A 14073-nucleotide genomic window follows, 5' to 3' on the forward strand; every position below is an offset into this window, starting at 1 on the left:
CATACACCAGGTATGTGGCACAGCACTGCAGACGTCAGATGAAATCCTGGCCTCTATTAAGGGCAAGTCTACTCTACAAAATTAAGTCAATCTAAGTTACGTCGACATCCAGCTGCCGCAGTAATTGAATTGGTTTTACATGTCCAGACTACACTCCTTGAGTTGGCAGCGTACATCTTCATCAGGAGTGCTTGCACCGATTTAACTGTCAGTGTGGGGCATTGTGAGATGGCTTCTTAAAGGCAGGAACAGTCTATGTAAGCAATGCAGTGTCTACCCTGATATTGTGTCGACCTAACTACATCGACTTAAGCGCTGTGCTTCTTGTGGAGGTGAAGCTATTAAATTGGTGAAGTGGCTGAGTTACATTGGTGGGAGCTACATTTTAGCATAGACACTTACAGAGTTAGGTTGACTAGACTGCCTTACGTTGACCTCTCTCTAGTGTAGACCAGGCCTAAGTCACTGGCAAAACTCCTGCTGATGTCACTGAGCTCAGGACTTCACCCTTGATACATTACGCAACAATTGCTCAGGAATGAGGAGGAAGGTAGTGCACGAGCGAGTGCTGAAAGAATATGAAACTGGTCAACGCTACGCTTGGCTGATGCGGCAACTCACGGTGTCGGACGCCATCAGGTGGTCTAGGGACATCTACATAGAACACATTACTGGACATCGGCAATACCAGGAGGGATGAGCTTGAGTGGCGATGAGAAGCGCAGTCAGGAAAGTAACAAATACTTTCCTCATGAATTGTATTTTCTAAATGGACAACCAACCTAATTCTCAATTACTGAGGGACAATCTCCACTCTGATATATTTTGCTTTCCACAACCAAGTATCTCTGTACAACTTTTCATGCGTGATGTACCCGAGTATTCAGATTCTAATATCTAAACTGTATTGTTAAATCTATTCACCTAAATTTGGGTTATTGCTGATTATGTGCTCTATGTATCATATGACTTTTAAAAAACTAACTTGTGAATTTGTGGATAATCTAAGCACTATACCCAGATGTACAGACACTCTTTTCTCAACCTATTATATATATTTTTTTAACATTAGCTTTAATAAATTTTTAAATCTATTCTTATTGACCTCATTAATGGCAGCAAACAAAAATGACCAGTGAGCTCAGCTCAGTCACAACTGATTTTAGAATTATGCCCATCCCTCTGAAAAGAAGGTAGGGGAGATCCTCTGAAGGCCTATCTACACTGAAGGAGTGCACAATTTCTAGGTCAACTACTGCAGTTAAGTATTTTAGGACTAGTTACTGCCAAAAAGATTCAGAGTGCCGCACTGTGATACTTTATCCATAGAGACAGTGAAGTATAAAATAAGTACAGAAAGAATGGTTAAGTAATTTCTGCTCATGATGCTAACCTCTCTGCCTTGTTACAATGGGTCATAGCACAGCATTGTGTCTTACCAATGCTTTAGCTGTTTGCTATGACACCCGCATCCTAATTGCAGGTACATGCATACATTGTACACAACATTTATTGCATTGTATATATGCATATGCACATATGCAGTATAAAATATAGATGCAGTAATGCATGTTCTATTTAATTTGTTCCAATGACTGGTTCTGTCCCACAATGTTGATCCATGCACGTATCAGGAGGGCTATGCCCACACATGACTGCATGCCATGGTAGAAAGCGGCCAGCTTCCTCTGAGTTTGAAGGCTCAGAGGTTATGGTGGGGAGCACCACCATCATAATGTGAGGAGCTAGATTTTATTTTTAATTTTTTGTTAAAATACATTATGCTTGGTTACATTACCTTTCCCCCCACCCCTTTTCTTGTTTTGTTGCTTTTTGCTTTCTATTGTAGCTGAACTAAGAGTTTTATCCTTCCTTGTGTGTCTCTTTATAAGATCCAGTGATGGGAATGGTCTGAGCCCACACAAGGGATTCTACACTAACCAGTCACTTAGGACAAGAACCAAGGATCTCAGTAGGGGAAGGCAAGTTTTGTGCAAAGGAGGAAACTTTTGGCTTATGCAGCCAACTGATCCAAGCAGAAAAAAAAAATCAGAAGAACTTGGAGAGAGCTTTGGATTTACCTTGATGTCACCAGCTTGCTGTTACTTTGCAGCCATCTCCATATGCTGTGGATTCATTTGAGTATAATAGCCTCAAAGCACACAGTGAAGCTAAACAGACTTTTTAGCTGGCAGCATGAAATGCATGGCAATGCTGCCTACATATTCTGCAGAAGATTTAAAATAGCAGACAGAAAATCAGGAAAAACAAGAGTTTGTATTTATGTAAAAAATTTATTTCAGAGGAGGATTTAAACATCAACATGCAGGTACAACATGAATAAAAATTATTGCACCGCTATTATGTGGCAATTGTTCAAGTTTCTAAAAACACTTAAATTCCACATCTTCCTCTTATCTAGTCAAGTGCTGAGTAACACAGCTTGACACCAGAGCCCAGCTTCAAAGCCACACTGACAGCCGCCTGGATATGATAATTGAACACAACATAAACACACATGTCTGTCAAAATCTTCTACTAGAAGTACAGCATTATCCTTCACATCCAGTAAGAGAAAACCAAAGAAAAGACTTTATCCTCCCTGTGCAGGAAGAAAAAAATCTAAGTCACACCTTAATGCAGTGTGGATGTCAAGACCACAGGTCACGCCTTTTGCCCATCCCCCAACAAGCATTCTTTAGGATACTGGATGTTAAAAGCCTCTGGCATTCAACCCCAGGAGTGGTGATTACTATGCTACAGTCTAATATTTACAATAAATATCATTCATTTTTCTTAGATGCTACAGTTAAAAGGCAAGAGGAAAAATAACACTGAAATGAAGCATTCTGCAGGAATGCATCAGCTGGGTATAGAGATAAAAAAGGATGACAAGGGTGGGAACAAATTATATATGGTAAATTCCAAAAGCAAAATGACTAAAAGAAAAACAAAACAACTTGCACCCAAACCCACAAACAAAATGAAAAAACCTCAGGAAAGTAACATGCTTAGATGGTTAGGTCTCTCTCTCACACACACACGTTTTACCTCCCCTTGTCCAATTCAGTGTTCATTGTGGTGACCAGACTCAGTCGGTAGGATGTTTTGTATCGCCAGAATGACACTCAACTTGCACTCTGAAAAGCCATACTAACATACACACACACACCCCACCCATGCACACAGATATTAATTTCCAATGTCTCATCTCTCCCATCTCTAAGATTGAGTCAGAAAACTATTTCTTTAAGTTACTATTTCGTTTTTCAGCCAGACAGTGATAAATCTTGGCATGTATCTGGTTCATCGTCACAATTTTCCATGGAAATCTTCTCTCAGCTTTTCCCAAGAGCTTTGCTAAAAGGTGCCAGAATGACATCAATTAACAGAGTGGGGACTGTGCGTACTTGGCATCTTGGGCAACGTTTTAATTGACAAGGGATAGGGACTGTGAGGCTGGTGAGGTCCACCAGTAATGGACCTTTCCCTGGCGACACCAGCCTACCCGGGCTTTCAAATGGTGGACTTTTAAAATCGAACCTATTGATTTGCATCTGCTATACAGACACTGGGTGGCTAAACACGCACCTTATACTTTCTTTGGCCAAACATTCCTTTGGTGCCATCATACAAAAGCTGAAATGTGTCAGGCCCCTTCACAACCCTCCTCTGCTCAGCTGTGATTACTTAGGGAGTGATAAAACTGAAATTCACTGTAACAAGTCCTATTTTCAAAGGCAGGAGAGGCAATCTGCTAAAGGAGTAGTACTCTGCAGACTGTTGTAATGTGCTATGCCTTCTTTCTGGGAGCTTCCCTGGTAACCTCCCAGACAAGTAGCTGTGACCCCTCCATATCTGAGCAAAGGGTCACAACACTCTTAGTAGGCTAGAATTGACAGACCATTTAGACACAGTGCTGTTTATTCTCACACAAATTATACTGCATTATTTTTCATGGGCAATTTGTCATCCACCCAATTGATGAGTGCCATGGGAGAGGGATGGTTCACTGCTTATTTTATATGTTCAAACAAAGACCATTTGGGTTATATCTTAATATAAATTACCTCACATGAGATCTAGCTGTGCTTTGTATATAATTCTTATAACCCAAGGCAGACATTACACAGCACTCCCATTACAAGGCTACCTCCATGGTACAAGTTCATATAAGTAATTAAATGTAATAGATTTTCCAAAAATTATCGGGCATCTCTTAGAGGGTTAGTTTCTGACTATGCACATTTTATATTAGTCTGTACTGCCAATTGGACCTTTCTTCTTGAAAACTTCTTAATCGATCGACCCACTGGGAAGAAACCCAGTCAGATCAGTTAGCAGCAGCAAAACCTGCACTCACTATTGTCTTGAAATCAACACAGGATGACACGCTTATCAAAATAAAGAGTGCTTCAAGAGGTTGGTAAATGAAAGACACTGATTGGGCAGTACAAAGGTCGTGATTCACAATTGCAAACCCATGTGCATTTGACTAGCTCATGCATTCCAGTGCAAGGATCAAAGACACAGTAAGTTTATCTTTAACAGTCACTGTTGGAGCTATTTATGAATTGCTTGGGAGTGTTGATGCTTCTCTTAGTACATTAAGAAGCCTGTGCATTCTTAACAGCATTACAGTAAATGCACACACACACACACACAGAGTGAACAGTTCCATGAATATAAAAAAGAACTCCAAAACAAAAGTTGGTCCAAAAATAAAATCTCAGCATTCAAAATCAGTTATAGAATGAAAAAAATGGTTACAGAGAAAAAGGGAGGACAAGAAATTCAGAGATTCCTGGAATTGGTGCATCACGAATTAAATCAGGTTGAAAGAGAGATGGGAAAATTGTATTCCTATACAAAAGATACATTTAGGGAAAATAAGTAGAAATTCAAAGTTCAAAAGAGGTTTTCATAATGGAAAAAAGCGGTAGAATGAGATTGGACCAATAGATGCGACTCTTTGTCTGGTGTACTGCTGCAAGTACAGTCACCATTCAGAAATGTTCCTATCAAAGTACACCAATGAATTGGGTAACTAGATATTGTAGGCTATCCACACACAGATATACTCAGACAAGGCTGGAGTGAAAGCCAAGAGCATTCTATGATGAATGACAGTAGCATTCTTTGACAGTAGGCTTTAATTGGCTAGAGTAAGGAAATGGCTTACAATGCCAGAGATATGTTATACTACGTATTTATTAGCGTTTTACTACAGATCTAATCATCCCACAAAATAATGTTATTCAGAACTGGTCACATTTAAAGCAAAGGAATGCTAGAACCCAGGAGATAATTGTAATTCTTAATGGAACCGGGTGAACTGAGCAGTGGACATGGTCTAGCTACCAAAGGTAAAATCTTGAAATACCATGTGTGTCGTTTTGAAGTCTGTTTGCAGCTCATCCACATAACTTGATGAATCAAAGGTAACAACACTTCTTAGCACTCTCTGAGAAGAAAGGCAAATTCAGAACCCTGGCTGGGTTTCTCACGCTCTGTTTCAGAACTAGCAGGAATACTTAAGCTCCCCGAGATGAACTACTTGGATCCATCCTAAGAGGGAGAGGTCTCCAATGCCCATATGCCATGAAGTTAACATTACTTGGGACGTACTTGAGAGTGCTACAATTATCAGCATTATTATTTTTAAAACAACCATGTCCCTCCATGTGGTGTCACTATTTGTTCTGGATCAATGCAGACTAGAAAGGCAGGCAGCAAAGGGAGGGAGAAAACTCAATTAAAATGTTAAAAGATAGAGGAGAGAGGTGCCGTGCGTCCTGTAAAACAAAGTAAAAATAAACCATCCCGGAAAAACATGCTACAGATTGGAGACTTGCTTCTTTGAGCTTTCATTTGAGAAACAGGTTTTTAAAAAATAATGTTTAAAAAAATATATAGGACTGTTCCTAGGACTGGAGGATATGTAAAGTGACAGAGAAAAAGAGGATCTGGGTTGCATTGAAGAGGGCTTGAATTTGCAGGATAACCTATTAACAAGGTAGTTTTTTTTTTTCTCCTTGCCATAGGGAAAACTGGCTTGTAAATATCTGAAAATTTGGGAAACAATGAATGCAATTTGAAAGAGAAAGTTGAAAAAGTGAGAGATTTTAATGTCAGCTGCCTATTTTGCACACAAAAGTCTTTGGGATCTGAAATAAATGCAAAACTGGAGGGAAATGCACAGCACACCCCAAATTCAGGGCAAAATAAAGAAAAAAAAGTCAAACTATTTTATAGCTCTGCTTTAAAGATACCCTGTTCCAAAGAGACCTCAAATGGCAAGCACACCGTGTACAAAAATAGAATTGCAAGGATGAAAAAAAATGCAAAAGGCAGTATGAAAAAACAACCCTCCCAAAAATAGATGTACACAGTTCTATTTCGTATTAGTGTATATTACAAAATTCAAACATGCAGTCTATTTCTGAAGGTAGAATTCTCCAGTGCACGTATTCCAGGGACCCTGCTATGTTTTCTTTATAACATTTTCATGTGACAACGGAAAGTCTTGTATTTTTAATTGACCTCCAGCCTCTTTGCTTTTTTCCTGCATCAGAGTCTCCTCTTTACAGAGCTTCAGACTGCCATCTGGCAGAGGAGATGCCCTAAGAATCTCTCTTCCAGGGGCATGTGGTAGATCTTTTGATGGAGAAGTTTTCCTGTTATCCCCCAAGGCTTCAAGTGCTTTAGAACTGCCAAAACCTGGCTCTTTTTTTGCTGTCAGAGAACACGCTGGCTCCCAAGACTTTGCTGGACTTATTGACTCTGTGTAGGGTGCACAGGTTTTAGTAAGATTGTCTGTGCTAAGAGGTTTTGCTCTTTCTCGACCTAATCCCACCTTTAATGTTTCCTGCCTTCTTTGTTTTGAATCTCTCTTACAGGACAGGTCCATTTGGGGGGACTCTTTATCAGTTTCCAGCTTTCTAGTACCCAACACGTCAAGCTTCGCTGGGCCCAACACACTTTGAGCTACAGTTTCTAACTGAGACACCGAAAGGGGCATTTCACCATGGGGAGTTGAGGGTGCAGCACCTGTTGCATTACTTGGGCTAATTTTCCTAGCATTTAATTGATTCTTGCCTTGTGAAGAGCCCTCTGCATGGCACGAGGTTTGCTGTTTTTCAGCAGTAGGACTTTTTGGAGATGTTTCATTTACATTTGCCAGATGTTGAAATCTGTTGCTCTGTTCTGTAGATTGAAGTTCTTGTTTGTGATCTGTTTGTCTGCAGTCTGTTTGGCTTATTGATAGAGGAGAGTTTATACCCACTGTGCAACAAGTAGTAAGTGCTAGTGAACGCTGGTTTTTTTGACTGATTTCTGTTAACACGGACTCCTTTGGAGCATCTTTACCATGTGACACCCCTGAAGAGTGGATCTGCTCAAACTGAAGGATTCCCACTGGTGGGCACTTTGTATCTTCTATGCAATCTATACTTTTCCCCACAGTGTATTTGATGCTCTCATAAGAGGCATCTTCTTGACTAATGTGCTCAAAGGTTTTGTTTTCTGGCAATTTATGCTCTTTTGCTGTTGTTCCTGACCCTGGCAGTGGCTTTTCATATTTGCCAGATTCTCCTGGAGATGTTCTGGTAAGCATCTCTGACTGTGACTGGGGTATGCTAATTTGCAGTGCCTCTGAGACAGCCTTAGGTGGCTGCTTTGTTACCTTCTGCAAGTCTGCTGTACCTTTTGGATCATCAGTTAGAAAAGCATCATCCTCCATATAGTCTTTGCTTTCCCGTTTAGAAGAAAACTTATCATCATCATTAGAAGAGTTGGAGCCCTGTTCTCCTCTGAAGGGTTGCCTTTCCAATCTTCTCCCATCTTGACTATCCTCTGAACCATCATCTGTTTCATCTTCAGAGGAATCTACTTCCCTAATGGCCTCCTGCTTTTGTAGCGACTCTCTCCTCTCTACTCTGTCTTGTCGAATAGCACCTAGCTTCCTGGAAGATGGCTTCTGCAGTGTCCCTTTTTCCGCTAGCCCAACTTTACCTCCTGTTGCTTCATTCACAGACTCCTGTAAACTTTGGAGACTAGGATCCCTTTGTAGCATCTCCTTCTTAAATTCAGAATGGGAGATATCCAAGCTATGTTTGCGAGAGGAAGCCAGCTTCTTTTCAGAAGACAGTGAGGCAGCCAGTTTCTCAGCTGACTGGACTCTCTTCAGCAAAGGAGACCTGGGTGGCTCAGCGCTTTTGGGTCTGGAGATCTGTCTTACCAGAGGTGGGGAGGAATGTAATTTTACAGGAAAGGACTGAATAATACTGGAGCTGCCTACTGAATGCCCTGGCAAAGGAGAAGGTGAACGCTGTGGCGATGTGGACTGTGGGGTTGGTGAGGGAGTGTGAGCTAGTGGTGAAAGAGGGATGTTTCCCGCAGATTTACGCCTCGGAGATCTATATTGGCGTTGGAGCTTTGGGGCTAGTCCATGTAAAGAACTGGGTCGGATGTGTCCAGAGCTGGCTGGAGAGTTGGGAACACTGGAACTGGGGGAGCTGCTCTGGGAAGAATTTCCACCAACTTCAAAAAAAAAAAAAAAAAGAGAAAAGAAAAAAGAAAAAAGAAAAAAAGAAAAGGAATTTTTTTACTATTTTATAATGAAAACCATTCATGCTATGCTTGTACAATGGTAAGAAGAGCCGTTTGTCACATTACCCCAAGGTATTATAGTAAAGATATTACAAGGTGGCATACCATTGTTCCCAGTAGAGCTACTATGGGATTGTCACATAATCAGTATCAGAAAATACTGGCCTTATCCAACCCTTATCTTACTATCTACAGGGTATTTCCCAGAAACTCAGTGAGAAAACATTCTCTTACTACCGTATTAAGCCATATGTACATAAAATCATGCATTTTATCGTTGTTATTGTCAGGATGCAAGTTTCTTAAAATTCTCTGTCTACTGGCCAAATTTTCAACTATGATTTTTTCCACATTTCAACTATTTTTCTCTTATGTATTATTATAAAAAAAGGTAAAATACTGTGGAAAGATCATAACTTGCACCACACATCTGCACTGCTAAAAGAGCCACCCATGTATATAATGAACAAAGACTGACCTTTTTCATGATTAAACTTTTATCTACCCACAGCAAAGACAGACGTACACAGAAATTACTGCTTTGAAGTTCAAATAAATGTAAACTCAATATTTGGTTGGTGGCTGTTTTATATTTTGCTTTAAAAATGAAGCCATTAAAAATTAAAATCCCCTCTATAAACAGTTTTTTTACCTGAATGTACAGACTCGGGAGTAGATCTGTAGCTCTGCGTAGGTGACCGAGGGGACAGGTTGTGGGTTGGAGAACCGGGAACACTTTCTCCAGAAGACAGAGAGCGGTTAAGTGAAGATAAACTGCGGCTAGTGTGCAACAATGACACCTGCTTTGTGATCTTCCTGAACAAAGAATTCTTCTTCTTACTGGGAAGATGAATTAGAAGTTACTCATTTGTCAAACCAAAAGATTTATTTATTCTTACAGGCACATCTCTCTCACTCAGTTTAGAGGCGTGATGTAAATAACAATGTGTGCTGACACAAACTTATTGCATGGAAATTGCTTTGACAAGGTCTACCTACCTCGGGAGCATTTAATTTTCAAAGTTTAAAAAATATATATATATATATATCAAGCTCACCTTTCCTGCCCATCTTTAGTTTTGCTTTTCTTGTTCCTTCGAGCCATCTTAGATTTGTAGCTGGGCTTCCGAGCTGGCCCAACTTTGATTGATGTGTTCTCAAATGGGGAAGTAGAGATAGATACCTTATTTCCACTCTGTCAGATACAAGAGATGGCAGTTGTATAGAATAAGATTGCTTTTGGCAGTTCTAGGTGTTGAGCAAGTGGATTGCTAATTAATCACAGGCTGACATGTTTTACTCCTTTGACTAATCCCCTTTCCCTCTTTGAGTCTTCATCTAGAGCAGTAAGATGGACCTCTTTCGTCAGGCTTTCACAACAGATTAAATCTTGGTTTCCTAGCTAACTGGTACAGCTGCACAGAGTAGAAGGTGCATGGGCTTTGACCTCTCTTACTGAGATCCTGAATGCCTCAACTTACGCCTTGTAAGACACCAAGATATCATGGTGATGGTGCCAATACATACTACCAATGAGAACTACAACAATCATCTTCCTTCTAGAAATTCAGACAAAGCAGCATTCTTTGGCACCCAAACCTGTTCCCTACTTATGTGTCTGACCCTTTCTTCATGCTGATAGATTGACAGATACACTGAAATGCACCAGGCATCCATCAGCATGAATCTACACTGACTGTGTCTAAAAGCACTAGCCTGGTCCCCTCGACTTGTATCAGAAAAATCCCTCATTTGTTCCATATGTGCAAACCCCACCAAAGGCCTGTCTCTTGGAACTGTTAAAGGGTTCATTTTATTTCCATAAACGTACTCAGCAAACAAGGAGGTATCAAAATACAAGTCATTTAGCTAAATACTTCAAGACCAGCTATTACAAAGACTCTTTTAAAAACAGTATTAAGAGCTAATAACATTAACAGCCTAAAGCAAAACAAAATTAATGGGAAAAATGTGAGGGTATTTCTTAAAATGATACGAGGGGATTATTATAGTTACACCATATTAACCTGTTGACTGCTTCCAAATTTATCATCAAAGTCAAACAAATGAGCATCTCTTCTGGTGCCAAATATACCTGATAGGCAGTTACTTTCCACAAACATCAATGGAATGTCAGTTTAAAGTGGAACGAGACAATTTTGGAGACTTCGGGAGAGACTAATAATTTCTACCTGGCAATGGGATTAAAGCAAAGGATTTTTGCAAGGCTAATGTTAGGAGCCAGGTATTTAACTTACATTTAAAATGATCCTCTGACAATCAGATACTAACTGTGTTTTAAATCAGTTTTTAGGTATATACTGTCCACATTCTGTAATACAAGCATGTTCCGGCCCTACCTTCAGGATCAGTTCCACCACTTCAGTATGCACCAGTCCATGGACAGACTCTCCATTGACATGGGTTATCAGATCACCTTCCCGCAGACCTGCTTCATTAGCAGGACCTCCTTCTTCCACATGCTGCCAATGACAGGGAAATGACTTACTTGAAAATACACAGGAACACGGGAATAGCGAGACTGTACCAGACCCGACGTCCATCCAATCCAGGATCCTATCTTTAACAGTGACCAATGCTAGATGCTTCATAGGAAGGCGTAAGAACCTCACAATAGTAGATGTGGGATAATCTGCACCCCACAGGTCTCATCCTGATCTCTAAGAGTTAGAAATTGGCTTAAGCCTTGAACCATGAGGTTAAGTGTCCTTGCAAATTTTTGATCATCATTAATTATCACTCTGAATATTCTTGATATCCGTATAGATATAAAGAAAATTAAGCCCACTGAGCTTCAGAATTAAACATCCTAGAGCACATATCTTGGAAGCTGGCTAAAAAGTCTTGTAGCCTCATTCTCCTGTCAGCCAAGTTTCCAGGCATTGAGATTGTACATATCATGCATCTGACTCCAAACAAATTATTTTTCCACCTCCCATCCTTTAGCACAGTACTTTCTCTAAACCGTGATGCCCTAATCATCCCATAAGATTTTTCCCCCCATTGGTGATGATGCCATACCCACATTAAAATAGGGGCCTGCAACATTAAGGTGAGGCGTAACTTGTTGCAGCAGCTTTCTCTTCAACGTGGACTGAAGAGGTTGCAAGCCACAGTGCTAGCTAATAAATACAGAATTTTTCAAGGGAAGCTACTATGAGAAAAATCCAGTTCCAGATTGTTTTATGCTGCTCATTAAGTAGAAAAATAATGATCACCACCACATATAAAGACTGGCTTTCCTAATGAGGTCTCCAAAACACTGATATAGAACGATATTAAGAAACCATTGCCCTCCACCCTCTCTTATAATTCTAAAACAGTGCATTTTAAATAATATACACCGTTTTGGGGAATATGATTATGGTTAACCGTCATTGCCAAAGAAAGATCACACAGATCATATATTTGTAAGGGGAAGGAAGAGAGATATGGAGAAGCAGACAGTAAGATCACTTGGCATAACACAGCTAAACTGAATGCCAAATTGCTGGACAATCAATGTAAAGGCACAGATGGTTTAAGGCATGTAATCAACTCCCAGTGGCTGTCTTGAAAATTCCAGCAGACTGCATTGATCTAAGCAAACTATCACTGCTTACACAGCTCAGGATGAATTAACTGTAATTGACCCTCATGTGACAACCCCAATAGAGAGCAAGAGGAGTTGCACAAAGACACATGCTTTAATATATTCACCTCTGGTAAAAGGAGACAGACCTACGTTACCAGTGGTGGAAAAAGCTGTTGTGATTTTTGTGATGGGGTTGGACTGTTCCTGATTAAAAACCCCAGGGGTTTTTAAAAGATTTTGTCTGTCAAAAGACTCCTTTGGGTCTGAATTAGGAGAGGGGATACATGGCAGCAAAGGACAGTTTATAGATTAAACCTGCAATCTGGAAAGAAAGAATTCCCAGCCCCTAAGAGCATTCTTATTAGAAAAACAGTGACTTACCCAGACCATGTGATGCACAGCGTAGACGTCACTATCCCCCATGTAGACTCGAATAGCACGAAGGGTAAAGCCATATTTCTTTCCAGCCCGATGGATTATGATTGGTGGTTTTGGGTTTGTGATAGCAGGAGAAAAGTCTCGGCTTGGTGAGGAGTCCCTTGAAGATGGGTTGGAGGACAGAGAATGAGGTGACATTGGACTAGCCAATGGGGAGCAAGTGTGGTGATCTACAGTGATGATACAAAGGAGTGCAAATTAGAAAGCCTGACCTTCAAAGGGAAATATAACTCCTGTTAAAATTCTAATAGGAAATGAAATCTTCCTTATGTTTTTATAAAGCTAGTGAAAGCGGCATTAAAAATTCCTTTAGTATCAAATGTATCAAGGTTCATTTCCTGCAGTCTTTTTAATTAATAAGTGCTCTGAAAGGTCAAAATCAGTGCTGTTTTCAAAAAAGCGAGTACTTATTATGTACTTAGTATAGCATTGTTGTTTGTCATCTAGAATTACAGCTGGGTCAATGTGTCCATTTTGAAAAGCTATTTTCAGGGATTTCATTACTCAGCCATAAATATTTGCTCCAGGCAGAATCCTGGAGTATACAGTTTCAGTCTACCAAAGATTTCTTTACAATATTTTATATAGATACATGATTTTATATATAGGGAATAGCAGTTTCTAGATTAGAGAATACACTGTTCAAATAAATAGTAAACATGGTGTGGGTCACTTTTTCTGCCCAATGTAACTCAAAACCAACCTCGGTTTTAAAAATGAAATTTGATATGAGGTTGGACTACAACTGGCTCAAGGAAGTTGTGGGGGTTTTAATTCAGAAGGGGCAAAATATTTACAAGTAGGAAGTAGCTAATGCAGGAATCATAGAATCATAGAATATCAGGGTTGGAAGGGACCCCTGAAGGTCATCTAGTCCAACCCCCTGCTCGAAGCAGGACCAATTCCCAGTTAAATCATCCCAGCCAGGGCTTTGTCAAGCCTGACCTTAAAAACCTCTAAGGAAGGAGATTCTACCACCTCCCTAGGTAACGCATTCCAGTGTTTCACCACCCTCTTAGTGAAAAAGTTTTTCCTAATATCCAATCTAAACCTCCCCCACTGCAACTTGAGACCATTACTCCTCGTTCTGTCATCTGCTACCATTGAGAACAGTCTAGAGCCATCCTCTTTGGAACCCCCTTTCAGGTAGTTGAAAGCAGCTATCAGATCCCCCCTCATTCTTCTCTTCTGCAGGCTAAACAATCCCAGCTCCCTCAGCATCTCCTCATAACTCATGTGTTCCAGACCCCGAATCATTTTTGTTGCTCTTCGCTGGACTCTCTCCAATTTATCCACATCCTTCTTGAAGTGTGGGGCCCAAAACTGGACACAGTACTCCAGATGAGGCCTCACCAATGTCGAATAGAGGGGAACGATCACGTCCCTCGATCTGCTCGCTATGCCCCTACTTATACATCCCAAAATGCCAT

General features: G+C 40.4%; 1 protein-coding gene across 11 annotated transcripts in view; it reads right to left on the bottom strand.

The window, feature by feature from the left end:
- Positions 1-2274: 2274 nt before the first annotated feature.
- MAST2 (microtubule associated serine/threonine kinase 2) overlaps positions 2275-14073 on the bottom strand; it is a 388408-nt gene continuing 376609 nt past the window's right edge. For all 11 annotated transcript variants that reach the window (XM_073357842.2, XM_073357843.2, XM_073357841.2 and 8 more), the window contains 5 exons: positions 12587-12813; positions 10971-11093; positions 9669-9805; positions 9263-9450; positions 2275-8541 (listed from right to left, as the gene is read on the bottom strand). In XM_073357842.2, the coding sequence (XP_073213943.1) occupies positions 6485-8541; positions 9263-9450; positions 9669-9805; positions 10971-11093; positions 12587-12813 (2732 nt within the window). In that variant the 3' untranslated portion in view covers positions 2275-6484. The remainder of the gene's footprint in view (positions 8542-9262; positions 9451-9668; positions 9806-10970; positions 11094-12586; positions 12814-14073) is intronic.

The sequence above is a fragment of the Lepidochelys kempii genome, chromosome 8 (genome assembly GCF_965140285.1).
Source record: "Lepidochelys kempii isolate rLepKem1 chromosome 8, rLepKem1.hap1, whole genome shotgun sequence".
NCBI lineage: Eukaryota > Metazoa > Chordata > Testudines > Cheloniidae > Lepidochelys > Lepidochelys kempii.